Source organism: Cinclus cinclus, chromosome 19 (assembly GCF_963662255.1).
Source record: "Cinclus cinclus chromosome 19, bCinCin1.1, whole genome shotgun sequence".
Taxonomy (NCBI): Eukaryota; Metazoa; Chordata; class Aves; order Passeriformes; family Cinclidae; genus Cinclus; species Cinclus cinclus.
In genome coordinates, this window is record NC_085064.1 from 3,723,544 (window position 1) to 3,751,424 (window position 27,881).

The window sequence follows — 27,881 nt, forward strand, 5'->3', positions numbered from 1 at the left end:
CCGCGGCCATGGAGGAGTGGCGGCAGTGCGGCCGCTGGCTCATCGACTGCAAAGTTTTGCCCCCGAACCACCGGGTGGTCTGGCCCTCGGCGGTGGTCTTCGACCTGGCTCAGGCGCTGAGGGACGGGGTGCTGCTGTGCCAGCTGCTGCACAACCTCTCCCCAGGCTCCATCGACCTCAAGGACATCAACTTCAGGCCGCAGATGTCCCAGGTAGGAGGGGAGCGATGGATGGAGGGGTGCATGGGCGGGGAGCCCCCAGGAGCGCCTGGATCTCTGGATGCGGCTGCTGCTCTCGCACAACTTGGGATGGGATGGGATGGGATGGGATGGGATGGGATGGGATGGGGAGCTTCTGTTTAACCCCCCAGGATACCCGGCAGCCCCTCCCAAGCTTTATCCCTCCGGTTTCTCGGCGGTCCAGCGCCGGGGGAGCCGCGTCTGCACGGGAAAAGCTCCGGGATGGGGAGAGAACACCCCGGGAAGGAGGGAAACATCCCCCTTGTGTTTACAGTCATGGCGAAACAAAAGCAAATAACAGGGCTAAGAGGAGGAGACGGGATTATTCGGGGTTTTCATAGAGGCGCTGGTTCGTCTGAGATGTGCGAGAGGAGCGGGCGCCGGGACGAAACTTTGGCTGGGAAGACTCAAAGCAAAATAAATGAATAAATTTATGAAAAGCACGTGAACCTCTGGTGCTTTGTGAGCCTGCCCCAAGCATGGCCGGGCAGGGAGCGAGGCCAGTGCAGTGCCCGATCCCCGGTGCTGCATCCCCGTAGCTGCTCCGGGGCGGGAGGTGATGGGGGGCTCAGGTCAGGGGACCCCAGTTGCACCCCCTGCCCTGTCCTCTCATCGTGACTCTCCCATCTGGGTACTTTAAAAGGCAGTTTAAGTTGGGCTCTATCCTTGGAAGTGTTTAAGAGGGCTCCATCCTTGGAAATGTTCCCAGTTCCTGGTTGGTTTGGTGAAAGGAGGCTTAAACAAACGGGGGGGGGGGGGGGTGGAATAAAGAAGTAAAATCAGCTCAGGTTGTTTTGGGTCTAAGTGCTCCGCTGGTGTTTTTGCAAGCTGAGCTGTAGGTATTTGCATGGGAATCGGGAAGTGAAATCGTTTAGAAACAAACGAGATGGGGTTTGTGCCCTGCCCGCCGGCAGCCCCTGTGTTGACGAGCTGATTTCAGAGTGTTGGTTTTATTTTTGAACAACAGGTTCTAGTGGTGAAATTGAAGGGAAACTTTCTGTGTTTAACTTCGCTGAAGCCTTCTAGGATAAGAAACCTCCAGTGCCCACAGGAGCTCTGTTCCTGGGCTGTGAGAGCAAATCCTTCTCCTTTTTTTCCCGCTGGAATTCCCTTCCAGGGCAGTGGTTTGTTTTTTTGGGTTTTTTTTTTTCCAGCTGTTTGTCCCCTTCACCCAGCAAGACACAACCACATGTGCTGGGGTGGCTGCTGTGCTTGAGGACAGCCAGGAGCTCCCAGCTCCTCTTTGGGGACCAAAGGGTGCTTTGCTTTGAGGATGTCCTTGGTCCTTGAAGCACCGGGATGGGAATCCCCAGCCCTGTAGTGAAACCAGCCCCGAGTAAATAACAACACGTCCTGATGCCTCTTCCCAGGGTGGAACAATGCTGTGAGATTTCCTCTTGGCTTTCCAGGCTATGAACTGATCAAACTGTTTTCCGCTCAGGCTGATGTTTCCAAATATAAACTGTAGTGCAGGAGCTGTGGATGTGGAGGGCTGGAGCTTTCCTAGAACGTGCTGAGAATGGCACACTATTTTTTTTTTTTTTAAGGCAATACTGTAATCCTACAAAGCTAATTTTGGTGCAGTAGTTTCCCTGTGGGGAGTTCAGAATGGGTTTAAAGATGTGGCACTTGGGGACGTGGTTTAGTGGCAGATTGGGCACTGCTGGTTATTGGTTGCATTCTGTCTTAGAGGGCTTTTCCAACCTAAACTCTGGTTCTGTGGGAGCTGTGGTCCAGGGAGGATCCAGGGGTGTTTTGGAGAGGAGGCTCTTGCTGCCCTTGCTGAGGAAGGAAGACTTTACAGCCCTGCTATCTTTAATAAAATTACTTTCTGCTTATCCCACCTGGCTGCTTTCACAGCTTCAGGGGATGTGTGAAGGGACTGATTGGGATGGGTTTGGTGGCCCTCTCTCTGAAAACCAGGTCTTTAGAGGGGAGCAGTGCAGAGCTGAGCCTACAGGACCTGCAGAGCATCATCACCTGATACGGGAGTGGATGCTCTGGCCAGGCTCAGCCAGAATGGGACCCAAACCACTCTGGAATCAGCCTTTATATTTGATATGTTTGGTGCTGTTTTGGTAATCCCTGGGTTTGGGAATTTGGCTTCTTCCCAGGGTGGTTAAAGGCACCTTCTGCTGCTCTGGCAGCCCAGGAAGGTGATGGGGAGGAAGGAGCTGAGCCCAACCACAGAGGGGACAAACACCCCTGGGATGCCCCAGCCCTGCTGTGGCTCTGGGGGAGCAGTTCAGTGTCTCTAGACCAAATTTCAGAGGAGTAATATAGGAATCCATCTTTGTCAATCCATCTTTGTGCTCAGACACGGGGTAGGGATGTGCGAGGCTGAGGGTGCCGAGGAACTCCAGAGGTGGTTTTTGATGATAAATGCTCATTTTCCTTGGCTGGCTGGACTGGCTAACCAGCTGTCTGCTTCACTAGAAAACTCGTTTTGTTATTAGTCAGGTAAAATGCCAGGGGACAAGACACTTGTGCTAGACTTGAAACACCCAGTAATACTCAGAGAATCCTCTGTCACCCACCTTTCCTGCTGAATTAAGTGGGGCTGTGCAGGTGTGTGTGTGTAATAAGAAACAGATTTTTGCCCGAGGTGAGCAGCGTTTCAAAGGCCAGAGGTGAAATCACATCTCTGCAGAGAAACGCTTAAGATCCAGGCACTTGTGTGTTATTTTTTTAATCCCTTTCCACCCTGATTTGTTTTTCCTTGACGTGTGCTGCGAGGCAAGGTTGGAGTGTTGGCAGTACAGGGAGGATGCAGGGACTGGTGCTCCTGCTGTGGGGAGGTGGACTGCTGTCCCTGTCCTCCTAAAAGCTCCCCAGCTTCATAAAACCTCCCTGTGCTTGTTCAGCAGAGAGGCCAGACTGGCCACGCAGCAGTAGTTTAATACATGGTGCTTAATTAAATAAATGAGGCAAATCACCCCAATGGGTTGCAGCCTGAAGTTTGCTTTATTTTCATGTTCAATTCCAGAGACCCAAATCTGGTGTTTGGTGTTGCCTGGGAGGATGGGATGACCCAAAGAACTTCCAGAGTGGCCAACAAAATAAACAGGAAAAACAGTCTTGAATCCCAGCTCTCTTCTGAGAGTCGCTGGACGTGAGGGCAGTTTCGATGAGCCTGGAATAAAACTTCATTTCTGCTTGTTGCTTTTGCTGCTGAGGCTGTTTCTGGAGAGCTGGGAAGTGGCATGAGGGTGATTGCCCTCGGTGCTTATTGATCATTGTGTCTGTTATTGTGATTGGATTTCTGGGGGTGTCATTCAGGGTGATTTTCCAGCCAACTGGGAGACTGTGATGCAAAGAACATTTGAATTTGCAAGTGGAAGCAGAGGTAGGAGCCCTCTGGTTTGCATTCCCTGTCCCAGAGCCATCCCTAGAACCCCACTGCTCTCCCCATTCCCCTTCCTAATTCCAGTCCTCTGTCACTGTGTGCTACAGCTGCTCTTGGGAGTGAGATTGGAGATCTTTAAGCTTTGCATTTTCATCAGTAATTAGGTTTGAATCTTAATTGTGTTAAAACTCTGGTCAAGTACAAATTGAATGACTCCCCACTCACATAAAAAATACGTGCAATGAAACACCTGCATGTTAGGGTGAGGTTGATATTTGGTGCTGTGAGTTTTGTGAGGTCTTCCTTTTTCTTTATTTGGCATTTGTCTTAGATAAAATAAATCCTTCCTGACAGGGCCTTGGATGTGTTTGGAGACTGGTAGGGAAGCCTGCTGCAGGCTGCTCCCTCTCAGGCTGCATCAGTTGTGCCAGACACCTCTTCAAGAGTGGGAGTTGATGGGGAATTACCCAGGAAAACTGGAGCCTTTGGGAGTTTCTTGCAGAGTTCCAGATCGCTGTCCCTCCTCTGGTGGTTCAGTCCCCTGAGCTGAGCTCAGCCTCGTGGGGATGCTCTGGAGGGCGTTTCTGCTCCCAGCCTCTGCAGCTGAAGGAAAATGGGTTAATTCAAGGGAGAACAACTGAGAAAGAGCAATAACCCCCCAAATCCTGCCCCATCTCTGCTGGCTGAGCAATCTCTGTGCACGGAATGGTGAAAATTGGTGCCTACACAAAGCTGGTGTGATGTGATTTAACATCAAAACTTCCACAGACACCACATTGCACTCAGCCCTCCTCAAAGGCTGCTCTGGACACTGCTAAATATCTTTATTTCCCCTGCTCCAGAACCTCCTGGATTCTGGAAATGAAGCAGCTGTAGGGTGAATGTGGTTGCGTGCAGCAGCCTTGAAGTTAGCAGTAATGGCCAGCTCATTAAGGATTCTTGTTTTGAAGCATATTGACATCTCTCCGGAGGGAATCCACCCCTCCCTGCAGCGCCTGGAGATTTGATTGGGGCCCTGGAGGCTGATGAGAGGCAGAAAACATAATTGGAGAGCTGGCTGGGCTGCCCAGTGCTCTGCTTTGCTCTTATTAAGGAACCACGCAGACAAGTGATGGCCAGGATTGATGGCTGCAACGCCCCACACCTGACTGAGCTCTCAGATGGCTCCTCTCCTGTTGTTTTTTCTTCATTTGCCATCAAAATCCTGTTTATTGGTGATGGAGGTGCTGGTTTGCTGTGGAGCAGGTGGCTTGGAGCCTCTCCCCCAGGTACAGGGGAGATGGAGGCACGCTGGAGTGTTTGGTGCAGGTAATTATTCACAAGGCTTTGGGGTTTTTAACTTGCCACTTGAAGGCTTTATAGCTACAGTGCTTGTAATTGCTTCCATATGTCATGATAGTAGTTAAATAAATTCAGTATTATCAGAGCTGGCTGGGTGGGTTCTCTGAGCAAGATCTGTGTAGCTACTCTGATTTACCCTGCTCAGGTCCTCTGGCTTTTTATTTACTCTCTGCTTTTTGAAACGGAGTTCTGTTCCAAAAAAAAAAAAAAAGGGCTGTGAAAAACGGCCTCATTACATATCCCTGTTTACTGTGTCTCACTGACTTCCCGTTTGGATGTGCTGAGCCTCACAAAGGGAAAAAAAAGGTGCTCTGTGTGTCCAGCCAGGCTCGTGAGCTCCTTGCAAAACAGGAGCTGCTCCCACTCTTCCTGCCCAGCCCCACTCTGCATGCCAAGCAGAGCCCTAAAACCTTGTGTCAGCACAGGCAGGAGCCTCTTTGTGGCTGTCTGAGGCTGAAGGATCCAACTGAACCTGCAGCTGAAGGCTCATAAATATTCTGGTGGGGCAGGAGAAGGTGGAGAGTGTTGGATGGATGCTGAGGGTTGTGCCAAGCAGCCTGAAAAGCAGTGAAAACTTTTTATTCTTTTTTTCCTCCATGCTCTTGTATGATTGATGAGAGCTAAATACCTGCATTAAACACCTAGCAGTAACGGGCTCTTGAATGATTAGATGCCTTTAAAAACACAAAGCCAAAAAAAAACCCAACCAAAAAAAAAAATATATATATTTGGTTGGTATTTTTATTTTTTCAACTGGGACCAGGCTTGGAAGATGCCTCCTCTCCCAGGAGCCTTGAAATGCTTGGTTGGTCCATCCTGCTCAGTGCTGATCCGGGGTGCTCTGCCAGGAAAAGGGGGTGCCTCGGGGCCGGGTCCCTGCAGAGAGGAACAGGAGGATTTTTGGCAGTGGCACTGGCATTGCTCAGCTGCTGTGGCTGGGTCTGAGCAGGGCAGTTGGGTGAGGAACTGGGGAAATGAGGGAATTCGGGGTGGATTGTGTGCCAGGGCTGAGCATCCCCATCCCAGCCTGGTGGCATGGGACCCACCACCCTGACCTGTGGGTGTGGGAGCCCCAGACCCTTTTCCTTCACTCATCTGCAGCCAGAAGGGACCTGATTTTTTGGCAGGGACAGAAATGCTGCTCCAGACTGACCCGAGGGCAAATTTTTGATCTTTTTTTTTTTTTGTTGTTCCTTAAAGAGACAAAGCCATTTCTCAATGCTGGAGCTGTTTCCCTTCTCCACTTGACTCCCCTCAAGCTGTGTTGAGAAATGGATCAAATGTGCTCATCCCAAAAATCCCAGCAGCCTGGGCTGGAGCTTTTTGGGACAGAGCTGGGTTGGGAGGATCAGGATCCCATTGATTTAGGGTGCAGTGTGAATGAGTGGGTGCAGGGCTACGAGGTGCCTCTGTTGGGTTGGAGAGGATTGATGGAGCTTGGAAAATGCAGTGAGCTTGGCCACACTCTGGGAACTGAAGCCTCTCTCTGCTTTGATTTTTTAAAGAACAGATCCCCCTTTGAGCTTGGCACCATTTTAAAAACAAATTTTTATTTCCTCGCACTGCTCTCAGCATCAGTTTGCTCCTTTGGATTTCCAGTGATCTTAAAACAATCTTGTGGCTGCTCCTCCAGTTTCTCAGAGCTCTGCTCCCAGCCCAAGTCCTGCTCAGTGCCTGTCAGGGTGACCCTGTGCTGTTAATGTTGAGTCCATCTGTCTGCCCAGCTGTCCCTGCAGCATCCTCACACCCCTGGGGCTCCTGGGGAGTGCTGGCCCTGCAGTGTCACCCCCAGCTCTCCTGTCAGGATGGATTCCAGGGATGGAATTTGGGTTCAGGGTGACTCCTGTGTCACCCAGGTTCACCTGCTGATTCTAAACCTTAATGTTCCTTTTACAGAAGGGGAAGGACCTTCCTTCTCAGGGTAACTCCATCACAGTCTGCCTCTGGTCTGCCTCTGACAGCTTCAAGCTCAGCACTGATAAAATTACTTTTGTATCTCCCCTTCAAAAACATGCCTGGAGAAAGGTCTCTTTCTAGTACCTGACTTTTCCTCCCTGCTTTGTGTTTTCTTTGGTTGCAGCTCAGGGCTGTGCTTCACCCCCTGATACAACCCTGGTGCAACCATTCCCTGCCCTCCACCCTCTGGAACCTCCCAGATGTCCAGGGGATGGGCAGGTAGGGCTGGGCTCTCCTTTCTGGCTGCTGTTTGGTGCAGGTGGAGGTTGCAAACAGGGTACAGAACTCCGTATAGAACAAATCTGTGCTGCTCTGCAGGTGTCTCGTACCTGGGGTTTGTGACTTTGCAGCTGCTGAGCCCTCTGGCTGTGATTTGATTTTTCCCTGCACATTTTGTGCTTCTGGGAGTGTTTGTCTGGCATCCTGGGCTAGGCCAGCCCTGGAGTCTAGTCTGTGTTAACAGTAAGGTTTAGCTGAGATGCCCTAACCTGAAAGGCTTTTTTAAGGTTTATATCTGTGATGGGTGTTTGGGCTGTCTGGGTCCCCTCCTCCTGTGCCAGAGGGTGTTTGTGCTCTACCTAAAACCATAATATTACCTGTTATTTATAAAAATAACAGGTGCAGATGGATCAGTTTGCTGGTCTGTGGAGGCTCTGAAAAAAAAAAAAGTCAGTTATCCTCAGGAAGGTCCTTGCAGAGCAGTACTTTGGTCATCAGATTTCCCAGCCTTGTCTAACAGGTCCCGCAGAACAAATTTTTGGACACCTCTTTGGATCTGTTTGGACACTTTTCATATCCCTTTTCTGGAGTCCCCAAGCAGTTGTTTCACCCTGATGTCAGAGCTGCCAGCCCTTCCTGCCCCAGGACAAAGGATGTGCCTGCCCCTTGTCCCTCCTCTGCCCAACACCCATTGCTCTGAGGAGGTGATGTGGAATCTGTTCCTGTTTTGTAATCCTGTCCTGTCTGGACAGCCAGGATTCAGCTGGAAGATCCTCCTCTGCCTCCTTGGAAAGCCACCAGCCTGACTCATATCCTGACTTGCTCCTCGTGCATCCAGTGACCTCTGCAGTCAATGGACTCTGTGGCATTGCCCGTGGTACAGACCCTCCAGTAAATCAGATTTTATTCACTGTGCTGCCTCTGGGCTTCTCAGATTCTGGATTGGATTTTCCAGGCTTGCTGGACCTGGGAAGCATTTCCCATCGCTCCCGGACCATGCTCCAGGTGCTGAAGCTGGTTTGGCACAGGGAGATGCTGCCAGCTGGTTTGGGATGTGCTGGGAATGGGGAGGCTGGGAGGGATTTGTGCCTCTCTGGGCTGCTCCAGCAGGAACCATGAGCCTGTGCCTGCCCCACTGGAGCCTTGCTTTGGCCTCTAAACCACCAGGATTTGGTAAATGAGGAGAGGGGGAAGGTTCAAATGTTCTCATAGAGGAAATTTGCTCTTTCTCTTGCAGCGTTCGCCTTAACACTGATGGAGGGGGGAGTAAATTGGCCCTTTTGTAGCATTCATATCTTTTGTTGTGTTTTATAGTGTTTTACAGCTAAATGGAACATCTGGTATTTGAAGGGGGCTGAGGAGGGAACAGAGGAGGTTTGTGGCTGGGGAAGGGGAGGAGCGGGAGGAGTGATTTGTGCTCAGTGCTGCAAACACAGAATTATCTGTGAAATGCACAGAACTCGGGGGCACTCAGAGCCTGGAAAACAACTGTACAGCCAGGCTGGGAGCAGGGCACTCCCTGTGCTCCGGGACAAAGCTGTGGCAGCTCCTGCATCCCTGCAGGAAAGCCCCATGGCAGGATCTGTCGCTGTGTCCTTGCCGAGCACCTGCCCCACAGGGAGATGGTTTTGCTTTCCAGGATGAGATTTTTGGCTCCTCTGGGTTTGTCAGAACTTGGAATGCTCTCAGAGCACTCAGGTTCATGCAGGATACAGTTTTTTTCCTGAAGCAGAGCCTTGCTCCTGAGAGCATCCTCACCTCACAAAGCTTCTGCTTTATGGCAGAAGCAACAAGAATGGGAGATAGGTCTGTGAGGGTATAAATAAGTTTTATATATAAAATATGGGATATAGATGTGTAAAATATATAAATACGTGTAAATAAAATTGTATTTCTTTAAGAGGTGGCGTGTGTTAAACCCTGGAAATCCCAGGCTGAGTGGCATGGCCCCAGGACAGGAAATGTGCACAGCATTGGGACAGGCTTGTGTGCACATCGAGACCCTTTGTGTTTATGGGAAGCACTTTCTCATGTGAGTGATCTTCCAGGAAAATCACTGGTGAGTCCTGGAGAGGGGAGGAGACAGAAAAAAAAAAAAAAAAAAAAGAGACAAGACTTTTCCTCCCACAGCTATGGGAGAATTGTGGAGAAAATAAACCAGAAAATTTCCTAGTAAACCCAGCAGAAGAGTTTATGATTTTTTTTTTCTTTTCCCTTTATAGATCAGCTTCTATATTTTTATTTTCCTGCTGCTGCTGCAGGGTTTGGGGCTGTTTTCTGGGAATTTCTGCTGGAGCAGCAGCTGTTTAGCACAGTGTGGCTCTGGGCTCAGCCACTGGCCCTGGGTGCCTGAACTGGCCCTGGGGCTCCCTTAGTGCTCCATCTGCAGGGTGTAAATGGCTTTGTTCTGGTGCCTGGGCAGAGCCCAGGTGATCCAGAGCTCTGGATTTCGGGGACAGAGCAATATTGTGGCACTGTAGCAGCAGCTTCCAGCTCTGGGGCGATGCTTTGTGGCTGCTCCTGGGGAAGATGGGGATGTCTTGTAGAAAAAATATTAAGTTTTCAAGCTGCAAAATAGACCTAAAAACTTTGTGTTGTCAAGGGATTGGGGGCATGGAGCCAGCTCAGCAGGAAGAATCCCAGGAGGAAGGCTGGGGGTGTGGGGCTGCCTCTAAAAATGTGAATTTTTCAGGGTGAAACTGCAGGACATGAGGTGTGAGGTTTGCTGACCTGTCCAGACTGCTCTGTGCTGGGAGTGGATATTCCCAGGGAAGTGTTCCTGCCCCTTCTGTGCATCCCTCCCCATGGCTGATTCACTGAGCATCTCCCAGCTTTTGTGTGTGGAACCCACTGGGGATTTAGGAGCGGCTGTTGCTCGAGCACAAATATTTCTACAGAAAAGTGGAGTTTTTGAAGGGCTTTCTAAAATCATTAAAAGTTTGGTCTGGGGTCTTGCCAGATGTGAATCATTCCAGCATGGGTTTCCAGGTCACAGGGCAGGCTCCTGGGTGGCATCACAGATTTGTTACCTCATTTTAACCCTTCCTCATCCATCAACTTTGGGCTCTCCAGGGACTGGGATTTTTACTCTGATGGTGCAAGGACACTTCCAAGGGGTTTCCTACCTTTCATTGCTGCCACTCCCCAAAGCTTTGGCCACTTGGAGCGTGATGCAATCAGTGTCTCAGTGCTGAGACCTTCACCTGAGATGCAGAAAACGTGGTCAGATACCCTGAGCAGCCAAACCTGTTCCTTTGGTGAGAGGTCAGACAAACCTTTTGCTTCTCCCTTGCTGCATTTTCCACCCTCAGCGTGTTCAGGTGCACGTCACCAAGCTCTCCCCATATGCAGAGCACCTTTTTTTTTGGGGGGTTTTGTTGTTTTTTTTTTTTTTTGGTCTTAGAGGTGACAAAGGTTAAAAGTGAATTTTCCTTGTATTGACAGCTGGGTTATCTCGGGAAGGGTAATGAGGAAGCTTTAATGAAGCTACAGTATCTGCCTGAGAGTGGGGTTTTAGCCAGGTTGTTGCAAGAAGCATTTCTAATTAGCAGAGATTTAATTCCAGATTTTTGTCATCAACCCCCCCTTCCCTCTTAATTATATTTGCTAACGTGTTTAACAGCTTTCCCTTCAGAAAAGAACAATTTATTCAAAGGTCATAAATAGATTCTGGCATTAATTACTCCAGGAGCCACACTGGGCTGCTCTGGAGAAAGCAACTCCGTGGGGAATGCTAAACCTTTTGCAGTTGGATTTATCTGGGGTTGAAATGACTTTGTTTGCACACACCCCCCCATCAGAGACACCTCCAAAAAATCCCCAAATAGAAGATTGCATCCACATTTGTGCCCAGTTGCAAACCCATGGGGATCTTGTAGCTAATCTCCCCGAGTTTTTGGAGCAAGCCTGTAAATCACAGCATCTCCCTTGATGTCTTTAAATTTGTTTTCTAAGATTTGGGGGCGTTTTTGTCGATTGGTTTGGGATCCCATGGTTGCTGTGGATGCTGAGCTGGAGCAGGGAGAGCAAAGCCTGGCTGGGATCAGTGGCAGAAGGACAGGGCTGAGCTGTTCCCCACTCCTCGCCCCCTCCCAAGCTCAGCCCAGCTTAGGTTAATAGTTTTTGTAACCTCCAGATTTTGGAGTGGCTGCAACATCTGTTCCAAGTGATAATAATGCAGTGCTGAGGGGGAATTAGCATACAGCTGCTGGGGTGGGGGAGAGCCTCTATAGAAAAATAAATGAATTTATTGATGGAAGATGAAGCCTCATTGCGTTTTCATAGTTCCTGGTAATTTTGGCAGCGTGGGCAAAATCTGTTCCTCTGCAGTGGGGAAAGGGATGTGGGACTCTGATGTGATTTGAGTCTTGAGTGTCCTTTGTTTTGTCATTCTGCCCAAAGCCAAGAGTACTTTTTGTTGGCTTCAGGTTCTTTTTGAAGGCTCAATCTGCCAGATGAGCCTGGGTTGGGCTGGCTGTGTGCATGGGGGATATTTAATATCTCTGGGAATAACTCTCTGTCTTGGTGACCTGATCCAGTGGGGGGCATCCCTGCACGTTGTCCTCATAAAAAAAAAAATTAAAAAAAATCTCTTTCTTGCACTTTGGCTCTTGCTGTGGCCACCAGGAGCTGCAGGTTTGTGTTGGCACTTCCAGGATGTGTTCCATGTGCTGGTCCCTCTGCATCCTTCATCACCCTCAGAGATCAGGATCCTGCTCACCCTGAGCAGGTGTCTGACCCACAGCTCTGCATCACCAGCACTGAAGTCAAATATTTCTATGACTCTTGCTCCCCTGGTGTTTTTGCTGGAGTTCTGTGATGTGACAATTTAATTTTTCCTTGAGGGAAGGCAGACAAACAGGCGTTGCTTTCTTTGCTTTGGGGAAATGCAGAAGAACATGATTGAAGTGCTCTCTGAAGCCTTGCAGACTTGAAAGCGAATTTAAAATGCCCAGGTTGTAAAATTTATAAACCCAGAATGATGATTGGTGAGATTCTGGATTCCCCTCCTTGTAAAATGATATAAAAAAATTCAACTGAAGCCAACCCACGTTCAGCTTTGGGCTCCACCAGCAAGAGCTGAGTGAATAGAATTACGTGTTTTATGTGGGGACAAAAACGATCCTAAACACCTGATTTAACTGGATGTGAATGAAAGGAGTGAGAGTAAAACTTCAAGAGGTGGAAAACAGCTTCATAAATCCAGAGGGGCAGAGAGGAACTTGCCAGAGATGGGGCTGTATGTGTGCATGGATGTTGAACCCCCTGAGATGGGGCAGAGAGAAAGAATAACCCCCTGCAGCCAGCAGGTTCTGCAGGGTCTCTTGTAGGAAAATCTGTTTTTCTGAGCAGATGTAGAACTGCTCAAATCTGGTTTTGGTATTTTTTTTTTTTTCTTTCCTCTCTGATTTAGAGTATTTTTTTGAGAGACAGCTCTTCTAATGACAGTGTCAGGGTATGAGGATGCTGTGTGACACAGCCGGGGTGTCAGGAGTGTTGTGGCTCCTCACAAACCCGTTATTCTAGCAGGGCTGTCATTACCTGTCCCTGGTGCTGCTGAGGCAGGAGGAGCTGCTCCCACAGAGCACGGGAGGAACCCGCACACAGAAAGAGATATTTCACTTGTCTGTGCTCGAGGTGCCTTCATAACTGCTTGGGTTTGTCTTTGGCACGTCAGCAGCCAGGCTTTGAGAGCTGAAGGATCAATGTGGAGCTTCTCCTCCCTCCACCCACTGAGGGTTTCACTCAAAAAATTGGACAAAAATCCTCTTGGCCTCGGCTGCTCATCCCACCCGGAGCTGGCTCAGGTCTTTGGGGTTTGACATTTCCAGTGTCTGTTCGACTGAAATGGATCTTCAGCCTCCCACCCTGCTCTGCTCAGCTCTGACATCTCAAGTGGTGCTCCCTGGAATCCCAGGATAACGGGGCTGAGCCCAGCCCAGGGCTCCACATGCTGTCCTTGGGTGCTTTGGCATCATTATTCCTGCTGTCTTTGGGGGAAAAAAAAAAAAAAAATTCTGCAGAACTTTTCTGGGAATATAAACCCTAAACAACAGTTGGACTTTTACAGTTCTGTGGGTTTAAGGCATTTGTAAAAAGCCAGCTGTGGGGGGGGTGCTGTGGGCTGCTTCCACACCCTGGTCCTTTAGGAATCTCCCTTAGCAGTGGATGTGAGTGCTCAGAAAAGCCACTTGCATGATACTATTTGCATTACTTTGGGTTATTTGTATTATTTTGGGGTTATTTTTGCCTTACTCATGGATTCCCAGGTCCAAGCTCCACTTGGTACCAGCCCCTTTGCAAACAGAGGCCCTGATCCTGGGCAAAGGTTATGCAGATAATCTGGGAATGCAGAGCACCTAGATCTCATTCTGCCTGAGGAGAACCATTGGGCAGAGTGATTTGTTGTCCCTCTGCCTTCCTGGGGCTTGGGGAGAGACAGCCGGGCTGGATTTTGTAATCAAGTATTTGTTTTTGTCAGCAAGGACTCAACTGCTGGGTTATAGCTGTCCCTGATTGTGTGTGGCTGCAGGAAGGGAAGGGGACAGAAGTGTCAGTTCTTCCTCTCCTCATCCTCCTCCTCCTGGGGTGGTGCTGAGTCCCAGGCTAAGGACACGGATCCTTTTCCAGCTCCAGGAAGCTTTGGACAGATGTGGGACAGTCCCACTGCCGTGTCCTCCACAGAATTCCGTGCACGCTGTCCTCTCTCCAGGCTTCCCAGCGGGAACTCCCAAACCTCCCATTCTGCAGAGAGGTTGGGGAGGTGGTTCTGGCTGCTGGAAGGGAGCTGAGCTGGATTTCCCAGCCCTCCAAAGGGTTTGAGAGCAGATTTGGTGCTGGTTTTGGGGTCACACTGACCTGGTGTGAGAGCTTGGAGCTCCTCGTGGAGGAAATGGGCTGGGTCAGGAATGAAGAGGTCCAAGGTAAAGCCAGGAATTTTCAGGTGCTGTGTGACTGTCCTGGATGCTGACCCAAGGGACCTCTGCTGTTTTCCTGGGAACCTGGGCTAAATGGGAGTGGTGCTGCTCTCAGGTTGTGGGATCTGCCTGGTGTGGGCTGGGGAAGGAGGATTCCATCCTGGGGGTTGTGTAACTGTGGAGTCCTTCCCTGAGGATTCAGAGCTGTGGTTCACCAGACTCTGGCTGGGCACGGAGCAGCTGGGAGCTCATCCCATGTGCTGGAGGAGGGACAAAAGTTCAAAAGTTGAGTGTCTGAGTGAGACCAGCAGCTCGATACCAGGGAAGAGCTGACACGGCTGGAAACCAGAACTGGAGCTGCATTTCAGATCATTGCATCACTTTTACTGGATGTTCCTTGGATTATTCAGCGCAACGTGAAGAAAATTTCCTGGGATGGAAGGAGGTATTTGGGAGTGGAGGAGGACTAAAACCTCCATTAAATCCCTTTGTTCCTTCCTGCCGAGCTGGGGAATGATGGGTCAGAAGTGTGAGCACATCCTGGGGCGTGCAGGGCCAGGCTCACAGAGGGGACAGCTGTCCCTGCGTCCGTCCCTTTGTGCCACTCAGAGATTTGGGGTCTGGGAGGAGCCCCCAGGGCTGGCCTGAGGTGCTCTACCTGTGCCCTCAGGTTCCAAACACAGAGCTGGAAAGGCTTTGTTCCCTGGAAGGCTCCAATAACCATCTCCAGCAAGGGAGGCCATGCAATTCTTGGCTCCCCCACCCTCTCCTGGGTTGGGAGCTCTTTGCCAGAGCTCCATCAGACAGATGTTGGTCACTGCTCGAGCCCTGGCTGGGGAATGCTGTTCCTGGTGCAGTGTGCTCCAGGAAAAGCCTCCGTCTGCTCCGTGAGTGTAAGCACAAGTGACGGGTCACGATGACTTTACATGACATGTTATTTTTGCTCCCCTCCCCGAGGCACTCAGCAGCTGGAGAACCTTTCCCCCACGGAGCTGGAGGCGACACTGCTTTGAATAAGAGCTTTTTGCATTGGAAGCTACACCTTAGGAGAGATGTTTTATTTCCCTGGCTGTTTATAGCCCTGTAAAATACTGTGGAGCCTTCATTTTCCCTCTTTCCCTGGTCTCCATTGCATTATGCAGAGGAACAATTTATTCCCTAACAGCTCAGCCTAATGTGTGCCACAGCCATTTCCACAGGAGCCAGACCTGCCTTAATGTTTGCTGGATGGCTTTTTAAATGCATGGTGCTGGCTCCTAAGCCAGGCTTTTTAATAACTCCTGCTCAGAGCTGAGTCTACATAAGTCTGACAAAAACCTTTGTGCTTGTTCTCACACCTTAATTCTGTGCTTAAAAATAACTCCCTCCCCGAGTTCTACGCTCTGTGTGTGTTGGTGGAGGCAGTTGCTAAGAGAAAGGATAATTTAAAGCAGAAGGAAGTCATACATGCAGCTGTACTAAAAATTAACTTCAGTTGGGTGGTACTTAGGAAATTAAAGCAGGGATGCTGCCAAAAAAAAAAAAAAAAGGGGAAATGAAGAGTCTGCGTTTGACTGGGTGTTGATGCTGTCTTAACTGTGTCAATAAAGTCACTTTAATTCGTGGGTCAGTGAGCTTTTTTAGGGCTGCTGCCTGTTTAGACTTATTGATCCTGTCCCATTAAGCTCCAAATACTGTCCTTTCCTGTCCAGACAATTCTCAGCCTTCTCCAGCAGAGTGGGTGGCTTTGGAAGGAGATGGAGTGGAGCAGCTGAGAAGGAATCAGATGCTGCTGCCAGCTCCCCTCTTCACCCCTCTGGCTGAAACACAGCATTAATGGTCCAGCCCAACATGTCCCTGGGGCCTTATCTGCATCCTCAAATTGTACCAAATTAATTAGCCCGGCACAGCAAAAGCAGCCCAGCCTTGCCTAACGCTCTGCAAATGCAATTACCCTGGTCCCAGAGTTTATTTGAGATATTCCAATTAACAGTCAGCTTTGCTTGTGCACTGTCTGGTGGAGCTGCTCCTGTCTGGCTGGTAAATACCTCATTAAATCCTGTTCCTTGGAATTCCAGACTGATTTGGGTTGGAAGGGACCTGGATGCTCACCCAGTTCCATCCCCCTGCCCTGGGCAGGGACACCTTGAGCTGGAGCAGGTTGTTCCAGAGGAAATGAGGTCCTGGGGACATAGCTGGGGTTGACAGGACCCAAATCAGTGCAGGAATGGAGGAAAGCAGGGTTGGCTCCCAGAGAACCAACCTGCATTTTCCAGTGGAGTTTTCCTGCTTAACTGAGTGTAAATCCGTGCAGAATTAGACAAGTGTTGGTGCTTGTGATTAATCCCCACGTGCAACTTCCCCTTAAACAATTTACCAAAGCCTAGTTTGAAAATATATAGTTCCCCTCACAAAATACAAAGTAACATTCTTCCTTATTTTTAGCGAAGAAAAAAAAAAGGGGGGGGGGGAATAAAAATATAAAAACATTTCTCTGCTCGTGTGTGTTTAGCTCCTGTTAGCCTGGCTCAGAAAGGAGGACTTGCCTTACAGAATTATGAATCCAGATCTGGAAACTGTTCAGTCAAAGCATCCAGGAGATTTTGGGAGGATTTCTAACCCCCTCTAGCTCCAGGTGCCAGCTTTGGGTGCACCCCTGATGTGTTGCTGTAATAAATGAGTGTTAGGAGCTGCCAGCAATGGGATATGGGTGTTAAATTAGAGGGTCCTGTTATCTTGTTATCCTCCCCAAGCATTAATTTATATAAATATCCAGAGCCTTGTTTCCCGTAATCGCTGGGATCTGTTCTCAATGCTGGTTTTTATGAGCTGGGGACCTGACCTTTTTAAGCAGCTTTACAAATTAAGTAGCCAGTAGATTAATTTTCTGTAGCCTGTTTTCATCATGCGGAGCAGGAGCTGTTCTGCATTGCTGTGGCAGTAAATTTTACCTCTGGAGCTTGGGAAGGGAGGGGAAAAAAAAGTCTTCCAGATAAGGTAAAATAGTCACATCCTCAAGGAGAGGTTGAAATAAATTGGGTCAGAAATGAAGCTCCCCTTGTTTTAATCCAGGGGAGGGCAGGGACAGGGTTGTGTCCAAATCCAGGGAGGTTTGGGGTCTGTGGCCAAAATTTTAGCACTGCTCACTGCAGTGAGATCTTTAATTCATCGTGGTAACAAATCTCTAGATGCTTTAGGAAACTTCCCAGAACCAGACTGGAGTCTCTCATTAAGTTCCACCCTTGTGAAAAATAACTCAAAATGTGATTTTGTTTTTGTTGCCTGTTTTGTTCCCGTGGTGTGAATTGGGATAATTGAGCTGTGCTGGGCACCACGTGCAGGGGGAGCTGGGTGTGCAGAACCACTCGTGGGGCTGGTTTAGGACAGCCCTGCCTCTGCTGGGCTCAGAGCATCCTTCCCACAATTAGGGTTTCCTTTCAAATCCAGTGCCAGGACCAAGGAGTGATGGCTCTTGTGCTTTTCACCTGGCTTCATACTCTCTAGTAAGGAATTAAACCTCTCCCTTTCCTCCATGAGGGCTGAGAATGCTTAATTGAAATCTTGCAGATAAAATACAGCCTCTAATCTGTAAAAAAAAAAAAAAAAAAAAAAAAAAAAAAAAAAAAACCAAGAAAAAAGAAACTCAACCAACCAACATCACAGTAATGCCAGTGGCCTCTTCATCCTCCCCCTGATCAAAGTTCATTCTGATTTTTATCTCGTGCCTACATTAAATATGATGGTTAACCTTCAGATTTCCTGTCTTGGCCTCCCAAGCTTTGTGATACTTACAGTTACTCTTCAGTTAATTAATTTCCTTGCAGTGCTGAAAGGGAGAGGAACTGATACCCTGAATGCAAATTGCCCAGGGCAGCACAAGTGCTTTAGGTGGAAAGAAAAATGGGTGTTTGTGCCTGTGGTTGTGGGTGGGTTTTCCTTTCCTGGGACACAGGGATGGGTTTGGGGTTGATATATTTGGGCAAGTGGGAACTTGGGACGTGCTCTGAAGCTTTCTGGAGTTTGGTAGAGACTAATGGGGGACTTCTCCTGATGCCAGGGGAGTTCTGAGTAGCCAGCTGTGGGTTTATCATTGTAAGCTCTGACATTTTCTTATTCCTGGGGGGAAGGTGCAGTGCAGGGGGTTCATCCCAGACTCGCTTTAAGCGTGGGCATTACCAAAATCCCCCTCTGTTCCCAGCACTGCTTCTTCCTCCCAGTGCTAAAACACAACAAAACCATTCATTATTTCAAGCTGAGGAGAGGAAGAAGCCCTGAGGGACCCCGAGGGCCTCGGGGCTGCCTGTCCATCCTCGGTCCCTGGGCACAGGCAGCCTCCAGATGCTGGCACAGCCACCCCAGGCTGCTTTCCCCAGCTCTGCCAGCCTCTGCTTCAGCTCCTGCTGCTGCCCAGAGCTGGAGATGGGGTGCTCAGCTCCTGCCCATCACCCAGGAGGCTCAGGGGAGCTGCTGGGCAGTGGTTGTTCCCTCCCCAAGCCAGGTCTGGCTTGTTGGTCCTGTGGCACAAGAGAGTTTTTCATCTTGGGGGAGCAATGCACAGGTTGGTTGGCCCAGGGGCAACCCACGACTCCATTTCTGCTGTGTTTTGGGGTGAAGGAAGGGCTGAGCTGCTCATCACCTCTGCCCTGAGGAGCTGATGGCAGCACAGAGTCCTGGTGTGCTGCCACGAGCATCCAGGGACCTGTTAAAAAGAGCATTTTGGGCTCAATCTGGTGAAAATGCAGCTTGATTTCCTGTGCAGGTCCGCATCAGTTCTCCAGAATGTCACAAGTGTTGTGGTTTTAATTCCTTCTCTAGGCAGGAGCTGGGGGATGTCTTTCAGCATCATTACCTGGTGCCATTAAGAGAAATGTTCTGAGAATTTGTTGTCTGCTTCTAAAAATGCCATCCCTTCCCCTGGGGTGACATTTTGGGGCTGTTTCTCTCCAAACCCACTGGCCTGGTTTTCAGCAGGGCTCTGGGGGTGGCTGGCAGCCTGGGCAGCATCCAGGAGGTGTCACCCAGCCTGGGTGTCACCAGGAGCAGGTTGTTTCCATCTCCTGGGATGCAGAACTCTGCAGCTCCAGGGATCTGGGAGCTGAACTATCCCCTCCAGGTCTTGCCTGTTGGACAAGGCTCTGCAAATCTCACTACAACCTGACATTTGCAGTTTTTCCAGGCTTTTATTTCCTCCGCCACCCATTTCAAAGGTAAAAGCTGAGCCATACTTGGCATTAGAAATGTTTTTCTTGGGTGAGATTTTGCTTTGCAGTGGTGATTTCCCTGTGGGTGATGCCCTGCTTGAGCTCAGTGGGATGATTGTGGCAGGAGGTTGTTTGCTCTGCCTTCTGGCAGGTACCCTGGCACTTCTTGCAATGAGGAAAGCAACACATTTAGTTGTAATTTTGGAGGCTTTGTGAAAGTGAAGTGAGGCTAATTGGAAAGGAGTCACCCCACCCCGTGACTGCGTGCAGAAAAATTGCATTTTACCCACGATGGATGAATAATACCATGGCAGCCATACAAGCTCTTCCCAGAAAAGTCTTTTGGATGTTGGAAGATTGCATGTTGTTTGGTGTGATGGCAGAATTTCTAAAATCAGCTTTCTTGTGATGTTTTAAGAAAGCAGAGTCTGCAGTGAGGCTGCTGTGTGCCCTGAAATGAGGATGTTCCTCTGACTAACGTCACCTCAGGGGTGTTTGGGGATCATAGAATCACAGATTTTATGGAAGGGACCCTAGAGCTCATTGGAGCTGTGGGCAGGGACACCTTCCTCTAGACCAGGATGCTTCAAGCTCTGTCCAACCTGGCCTTGAACACATCCAGATATCCATGAGTATTTAAAATCTACTCTCTGGGACTCCTCTGTAACTGATATATAAAGATTTTTAATTCAGCTTGCATCTTTGATTATTATTTAGACAGTTTAGCATGAATGCCACTGGCGTCCCCTGTTGCAGACACCCTCCAATCCCACTTTGGTTCACAGAAGTTTCAGAGCTTGGCTCTTCACCATTTTTTCAGGGCAGCTTGGTTTTAAAGAGACAAAAAATGAGTTGTGGGAATGTCTTGAATTAGCCCAGGCTTGCAGGCTGCTGTCTGCACCGAATGCTGGACGTGACAAGGCTGGATTTGCTGACTTGGCCGCTGTTGACTCATCTGAGAGCTGCACCAGAGCTATGCTCATCGTGGTCCTGTCAAAAATCCATCAGGGTTCCATTCCCTGCACCAGCCTGAGGAGCAGGAGGACAATGCCTGCCTGGAAAGTTCCCTGGAAGAGCAGCATTGCAGGGTAACCCTAGCTGGGCTTACGCAATTCCTCCTTTTCCTCAAGAGCAGCTGAGTGGTCTGTTATAATTTGATTGTCATGGTTCAGGTCAAGTCCTGTCTCAGAGCTTTGGGCTGGCCCAAATGTTTTGAGTTTTCTCTGCAGGAGCCTTCCCACGCACAGAGTTATCTCATTCCTTCATCAGCTCTCATCAGGATTTATTTTTCGCATGTCCCATCCCTTATCTGTGGTCATGTTTTTTGGAGTGAAGTGTGATCCTGGGTGAGGCAAACACGAGGTTAGGACTTCACAGCAATAGCATGAGCTAACTCATCTCTTTTTTCATTCTTTTCTTTTTTCTTTTTTTCCTTCCCCCCCCTTTTTTTTTTAAGCCGAGTTCCTCTGATGGAGCTGTGTTTCTTCCAGCAAGGATAGGAAAAGGGTGGGTTTGAGGAGTGTGGAAGGGAACTCTTCATTCAGGATGCCAAATGTGAGCAGATGGAGCAGTGCCTCCAAGCTCTCCTGCTGCCAGGCTTTCTGCAGCCTCAGGAAAGCCCAGCCTGCATTTGCCAGTCTGCTGTAGAGACACCCAGATCTGGGATGCAGGAGTCTGAGATTCCTGCATTCTGTGAGAAATCCCAAAAGAACCACCTTGGATGGATTTGCTGTGCCACTGATGAACCTTGGAAGTTTCTGGGTTTCTCCTCTGGAGCAGGGTGATGATCCTTGGTGGTCTTCCCACACTGAGGGGTGCAAAGCCTCTGCTCCATCCCCCAGGAGCTGCTGGGCACCAGGACTGGCAGAGAGGGGTCGTGCCCACCTGGTTTTGCCAGAAGCCCTTGTTATTCCTGGGGTTGGCTCTTCAGGTCTCTCAGAGATATCCTAGAAAACCGATTTCTAGAATACAATCAGCAATACAAGGATTTCACTGGGGTTTTTGCAGAATCTCAGTGGGAAGGGTTTGGGATACACAAACCTCAGACATGTGGCTGGGGGCATTGGAACAGTGCTGAACCTGTTGGACCTGCTGGATTTGGGGTGGTTGGGGCAATTTCAGCCCTTGTAAGAATGGATGAAACCCTCCCAGGCATTGCAATTAAATACAGCCTTAACGATTCTGGCTTTCCCAGCATCTGCAGGCCCGGGAGGGCTCCACAAAGGAGGGAAATACTGTCAGCAGTGGCAGCTCCAGCGTTTTCTTCGGGAAGTTGCAGCTTCCTTCCTCTCATTTAGAGCCCCTGAGTGCCGTGGGGTGACCCTTGGACGGACAGACGGACAGAGCCCAGCGTTCCCCTGGGATTGTGGGATCTGCTGGCTCCTGGCACGGGCTCTCAGAGCCTCCCTTGTCACCAGGGAGAGGTTTTGGGCTTTGGGGAGGTCACCACTGCTGGCGGGAGTTCCCCTCTCAGCACACAAACATCTGGGCTTGCCTGTGACGTCTTTTCCCTGCTCTGGACTCTTGGATGTCACTGGATCCTTGTCCCCTCCTCCAGCCCTGAGTTATCTTGGACTCCCAGCTGCCTGATGGATGGGGGGGGGGTTAGTCACAGCCTTCTTTTTGCTATTTCATTTTTTTTTTTTCCATATGTAATGATGGAAATGAATCTGGCAGGCTTCATGAGGAGTTCAGGTGCCAGGAAAACTTCCCTTGGATAAAATAGGATGAGCTCTTGGAGCCCTGGGCTTGGCAGGGTGACAGAAGCCCCCTCTGAGTGTCCTGTGGCTGAGGGTTGGGCCCTCTGGGTGTTAAACAGGTTACTCCAGAGTCTCTGTTTGTTATTTGTTCTAATTTTTATTATACAGTATTGAATTATTTTTTCACAATTCCATGTATATTCTGGTTTCCAGTTCATGAGTTAACTGAGAGACCTCTTCCCTTTGAGAGCCCACAGACCATGATGGGAAGTTGTAACTGGGGGATCTTTGTCCCTTTGAGCCATGCCAGGGCGATGATGAGTGAAGGTGTGAGGATGAGCAGGACCTGCTGGACCCCTGGGGTTCTTCTCTTGGGCAAGGTGGAAGCTCCTGGTGAGTTTGTGCAGGAATTTTTCATCCCCCCCTGAGCTCTGGCTGATTTTCCTCCCTGGGAAGGAGCTTTTCTTGCTGTAGGTTTGCTTTTCTCCAGTAGTCCCAGTGCCCTGCTATAGGTGTTTGCTAAAATCCATGCTTGCTTTCCCTCAGGTGCTTTCCTGGGGATGAATGGTGCTTGTGAGTGGATGTGAGAAGGAGAAGCTGTGGAGAGGTCAGCCCTCATCAGTGTTTCAGGCTCATTAATCATCCTCCCTTAAGTGGAATTTGCCCAGCCCTGGAGCGCTCAGCAATGGGAATGGCTTTGAAAGGGGTGGAGGGGGGGAGAAATAATAGTGCTAAACTGTTTGAGAAATAATTTCATTCTCCACTTCTCAATAGATAAATCTGCTGTCCAACAACCTGAAATTTAATCTGTCCATCTGAAGTAATTGATGAGCTGCGACTTGAATCCAAATGCAGAGGAGAATTCTCTGCAGAGAGGTTTTGTGCTGCCTCTGCACCAGAGACAATGGGGCGAAGCTGGGGAGGAACAAAGCCAGGAGGAACAAAGCTGTGGGAGATTTGGTGCTGCTGGGGGAGGAATATGAGCTCCACTGTGCTTTTGACTCGTTGTTGGTCCCAAAACTGTCCTGGGGAGCCCTTGATGTGGAGGGGAGCTGGATGGGGCAGAGCCATTCGGAGAGATCGGATACAGGCTGTGATTTTCAGGTTTAGATCAGAGAAAGGTTTGGCTTTGAAGGGACCTTAAGGACCTCCTAAAATCCCAACCCCTGCCATGTGATGGCTGCAGCCCTGCACTTCCCACTGGATACCCTTGGACTTCCCATTCCTGATGTTGGAGGAAGCCAAGGGAGTTTTGATGCCCCTTTGCAATATCAGAGTATCACAGGAGGGACTCGCCGTGGCTCAGAGGTGCATCTTTGGCTCTCTACAGAGGTTTGTGCCATGGGACACCTGTTTTCCCCTTGTAAATGGTGTGTTTTCTCCCGGACAGAGCCTCCCTGGCCCGTTTGCAGAGCCTGTGATAAGCAGATGCTCCCGTTGAGGATTCACTTCTCACCCCCAGCGCTTTCCAGAGGTGCTGGCAATGAGATAAGAGGAAATCTGACATCAGGGCTAGGAAGTGCTAAAGAAAGTCCCTTTCCTCATTCATCAGTGGGGTTATCTCCCCCAGCAGAGCTCCAGCATTCCTTGCATGCTGCAGGACACATTTCAAGCTTTGGCCTTGGCTTTGGCCACGCTGGGTACATGGCCACGTGCCCAGGCACTGTGTGTGCCATTGTGTGCTCCCCCCACAGCCCCAGCCCCTCTGCTGAAGGTCTTTTCCAAAATGCTGTGAGCTGCTGCATGTTCCTGCCCTTCAAATCATCCTACTCATTTCTATTTTTTTTGTGTGTGTGTTTTATGGCATTTTTTACAAGTCTCCCAAGTGTAAGGAGCAGGGGCTGCTTGGATTCTCCTCCATGCTCCACCTAGGATCCTTGCTTGGTTGTTGAGCAGCTGCTGCTGCATTCTCCAGCTTTTTGTCTGTGTCTGCCATCACCAGGCTGCTCAAGAAAGCAACGGAGTCCCCATCCCTGGTGGGATTAATGGGGTATGGATGTGGCATTTAGGGACATGGCTTAGTGGAGGGCTTGGCAGTGCTGACTTGATGGTCAGACTCGATCTTAAGAGCTCTTTTCCAACCTCAAATGGTTGTGTTTTTCCATTAACAGAGCAGTTTTGGTGGGTGTCAGGAGTATGTGTGACCTTCAAGCCTTTAGGGCTGGGATGTGTTTCCAACCCACCCCAGATGTTGGAGCAGTTGGTTCTTTGATGAATTTGCATTGGAAATGGCTCCTGTCTTGCTAGAGCAGGTGCCACGGGTGCCCAGTCATTCAGGGACCGCAGGGAGAGACCTGAAGTGGGGGATGAAGAGGAATGAAGTCCTGAATTACCCACACCCAGAGTCCTCCCCCACCCCCAGAGCAGGAGTTTCCAATAGCAGAACCATCCGACCTGCCCTGGGGTGGCTGGGCATGTCCCTGCTGAGGTCCCAGTGTCCCTGTGCAACGTGCAGTCATCCCAAGTGCCAAATTACCAATTCTTTGAACCTCCCTGAAGGCACCTCCAGTGCATTTCTGAGTTTGAATGGCACAGAAACTCGGCAGCACAGCCCTTTGTATGCGCTGTGATCATCCGAGGAGTCTCTAAACTCACAGAATCCAGTAAAAGACATAAAATCAGGAAAACTTTCTTTTAGACAGAGCATCCCAGAAGCTGCTGAGGAGCTCCCAGGCATTGGGGCTGTTGGCCACCCCGTGTGCAGGAGGGTGGCCAAGGGCTCCCAGTGGGAGTTCAGAGCAGCTTCTTCACTTTATGACTCTGCAGAGTGGTTAAAAATAAGCAGAGCTCTTGTGAAACTGGGTGAGTGCAGGTGATGGGGCCCTTCTGCTGCCTCTCTCTAGTGCTTTACAACCCTCCAAGAGCTGGGGCAGAGCTGACCACACTCTTCTTATCTATCTTTTTCTATCTTTCTATCTTTTTCTTTCTGTCTTTTCTTATCTTTCTATCAGGCTTCAAGGTGTTTTGTTTTTGCTCTCTTTGGCACAATCCCATCCCTGTTCCAGTCACCTCTTCCCTCTGGCTTTAACTTCCCTCTCTAATGGGCTTCGCAGTGCCCTGGATGTTCTCCCCACCCAAGGATTTGTTCTGTGGCTGTTCCAGAGCCTGGGAATGTTGGTAGCCATGGAATTCTCTGCTCTCAGGTCTGTTTCCAGAGCTGAGCATGGTGTCTGTGCCCGTGGGTGACTCCCAAGGTTGTTTTGGATGCCCAGGAGGGTGGTAGCAAGACTGAGAATTTGTGTGATTGGTGTTTCCTTGCACCAGAGGAGATCCCAGGACTCTTCTCAGTGCCAGCCTCACTTGAAGCAGACAAATGACACCCCTGATTTTGGGCCTGACAGGTGCTGAATGAGCCCCGTGGAGAACATTGATTTCTCTCTCTCTTTTTTCTCCTGCTTGTCCAAAGGTGTGATTGAGTGGTGAATAAAACAGCCTCAGCACAGCCCATGTTAAATTGGAGCTAATTTTAACACGTGGCCGTTGAGTAACAGTCTTGAGCCAAGAATTCATCATCTTCCATCAGCAGCGACCTCGAAATGCCAAAAAAATAAAAAGCACAAGGTGACACTTTGCAGATTGGCCACGGAAAAAGTGCCAGGAGTGAACTGTGCCACCAGCACCCGTGCTGGGTGTCCCCACCTGGACTTGTGGTGCTCGAAGAGTGAGGGTGAAACCCACCTGCAGTTGTCACCACCAGTGGTGGCTTTTCCCGTGGGCAGCGTGGTGGCCTTGATCTGCTGCCAGCTCCTGGTTAATTGTGTTTGTTGTGTTTTAACCAGACCTTTTTCAGCATCTCTTGAAATAGATGATGAGCTCATTCCTCGATGTTTGTCACCTGCTGGCACTCAGGGCCGGGCTGGTGGCGTGGTGGCTCTTTGCTGATGTTACCCAGAGCTGCAGGAGGGCACTGCCACTGTGGCAGGCGCCTCCTCCTCTTTTGCCAGCTGTGGTGAGGTGGTTTCCACATCTGGATTGGATGAGCAACATCACTTTTGGCCTTTGGTTCCTTCACTGGCACAGGTTGTCCAGAGCAGCTTTGGCTGCCCCATCCCTGGAAGTGTCCAAGGCCAGGCTGGCGACCTGGGACAGTGGAAGGTGTCCCTGCCTATGGCAGGGGGGTGGAAATTGATAATCCTGAATATCCCTTCCGACCCAAACCATTCTGTGATTCTGATTTGGTGCTGCCCAGCCTGGGATGAGCGGGAGCTGGGCAGGGAATGCTGCAGAAGGGCAGGGCAGCTCTGCAGAGGAAGTTTGCATCTTGCTGTGTGTAATTGTGGCTGTACCCTGTGCCATTAACTTTCAAAATTGGAAGCTTAAAAGGATTTAAAATAAGCACACGCTGGAACTTTGGATTCAATGGGACTGCGGTGCAGCAGCACACACAGCCTGGGGTGTAAATTCTTGCAGTGACCCAGGAGATAAAGTTATGAAATAACCTGTGTCAGCAAGAGAGCCTGTAAAGCAATTCCAGAAAAACAACCAACCCGAAACCTCCCAGTCTAGACACTTGTATTTACTGCAGTGTTTATGTGAGATAAAGGAATGCCCTAGAAAACCAGATTTGTTTTCAATTTCTGCCTCTGGCACGTGCTTGTCTAATGAGAAGGCTCTGATGTGATGGGACTGTCCCGTGCCACCTCTGCTGGCCACATGGCATGGGAGAGAAGGGTAAGAGGTTATTCCTTGCTTTGTGTAGGTGAACCAGCCTGCTGTTAATGAGGTGGTTTTGCTAATCCATGGCTGGAAAACCTCGTCTAATCCCCAAATCAGCACTAACGAGGCCGTGTCTGTGGAGATACCACAGCCCCAAAGACTCTGCTTTGATTCTTTTAATTAAAAGAAAATTAAGCTATTTTCTTTTGCTTTGAACCCTGGGTGAAGTTTGCAAGCGGTGTCTTTAGGTGGTGTGTGTTTGGTGACAGCTCTGGGAGCCAAGATTGTGCCATGTGACAAAAGCAGGCTGAGGGAATCCACCCAAAGGCAGCTTGGCTCCTCTGCCTGTTGATCACAGGGGGGTGATTCACCCCCTCAGTGGATTGACTGGCTGATTTCCTTAGGATTCTAACATGTTTGTTAGGCATTTGTAAGGAATTAGCTGAAAAAAGCGAAGAGTTGCCTAAAGATACAGGGATAAATTGAAGATATTTTGCAGCCAGGATGCAGAAGGAAGGGAAGTTAATTGGCTGGCTCAGCAGATGAAGGATGTAGGTGATGCAGCTGCAAAAACGAAGTAGATTTTTGTTTTTCTCTTCTTTACCCCCTGTGCTGCCAGGAGCAAGACCCTCTGCAGTCCTCAGGCTCTGGAATCCACAATGACTGTGGATAAACAACCTTTCATTGCCATAGCCAAACACAGGATTTTTTAAAAGAGAAACGTGTTGCTCTGCCAGTCAGCCTTGCTGGATGACCAGAGGTTTGGGTTGGAAGGGATATTGTAGGTCATCCAGTCTGATCCCTGGGTAGGGACACCTTCATTTCTGCCAGGCTGATCCAAGCACTGTCCAGTCTGGCCTTGGACACTTCCAGGGATCCAGGGGCAGCCACAACTTCTCTGGGAACCTGTGCCAGGGCCTGCCCACCCTCACAGGGCAGAATTCCTTCCCAATATCCCATCTAACCCTGCCCTCTGCAAGTTAAAAGCCATTCCCCCCTTGTCCTGTTGCTGTAACACGTGTCCCTTCTGTAGGGAGCCAAATGGGATCATGATGGAAATGGTTAAATGTTCAACACCGGGCTTCTGTGGAACATCAGCTGTAATTTATATTTGCCTTCGACCTTGAAAGGGAAACGTCTTGGCTTGAGTTTTTCAGCCCTTCTCGAAGTTACCTTGGGAGAAACTTGTTTTTCAAAGGGGCGTTGTGTTCCTGGTGTGCAGCTGAGAACACAGGAGCCCTCGCAGGGCACCCGGAGTCTGACATCCTCAGAAACAACAAATAAACTCCTGCCTGGCTTTGCAGTGCGAGTTTCTCTGTCCCTGCTCA

The 27,881-nt window shown here is 49.7% G+C and overlaps 1 protein-coding gene across 2 annotated transcripts in view; it reads left to right on the forward strand.

The window, feature by feature from the left end:
• The first annotated feature begins 8 nt into the window (after positions 1–8).
• VAV2 (vav guanine nucleotide exchange factor 2) overlaps positions 9–27,881 on the forward strand; it is a 120,190-nt gene continuing 92,317 nt past the window's right edge. For both annotated transcript variants that reach the window (XM_062505385.1, XM_062505386.1), the window contains exon 1: positions 9–212. In XM_062505385.1, coding sequence (XP_062361369.1) covers positions 9–212 — 204 coding nt within the window. The remainder of the gene's footprint in view (positions 213–27,881) is intronic.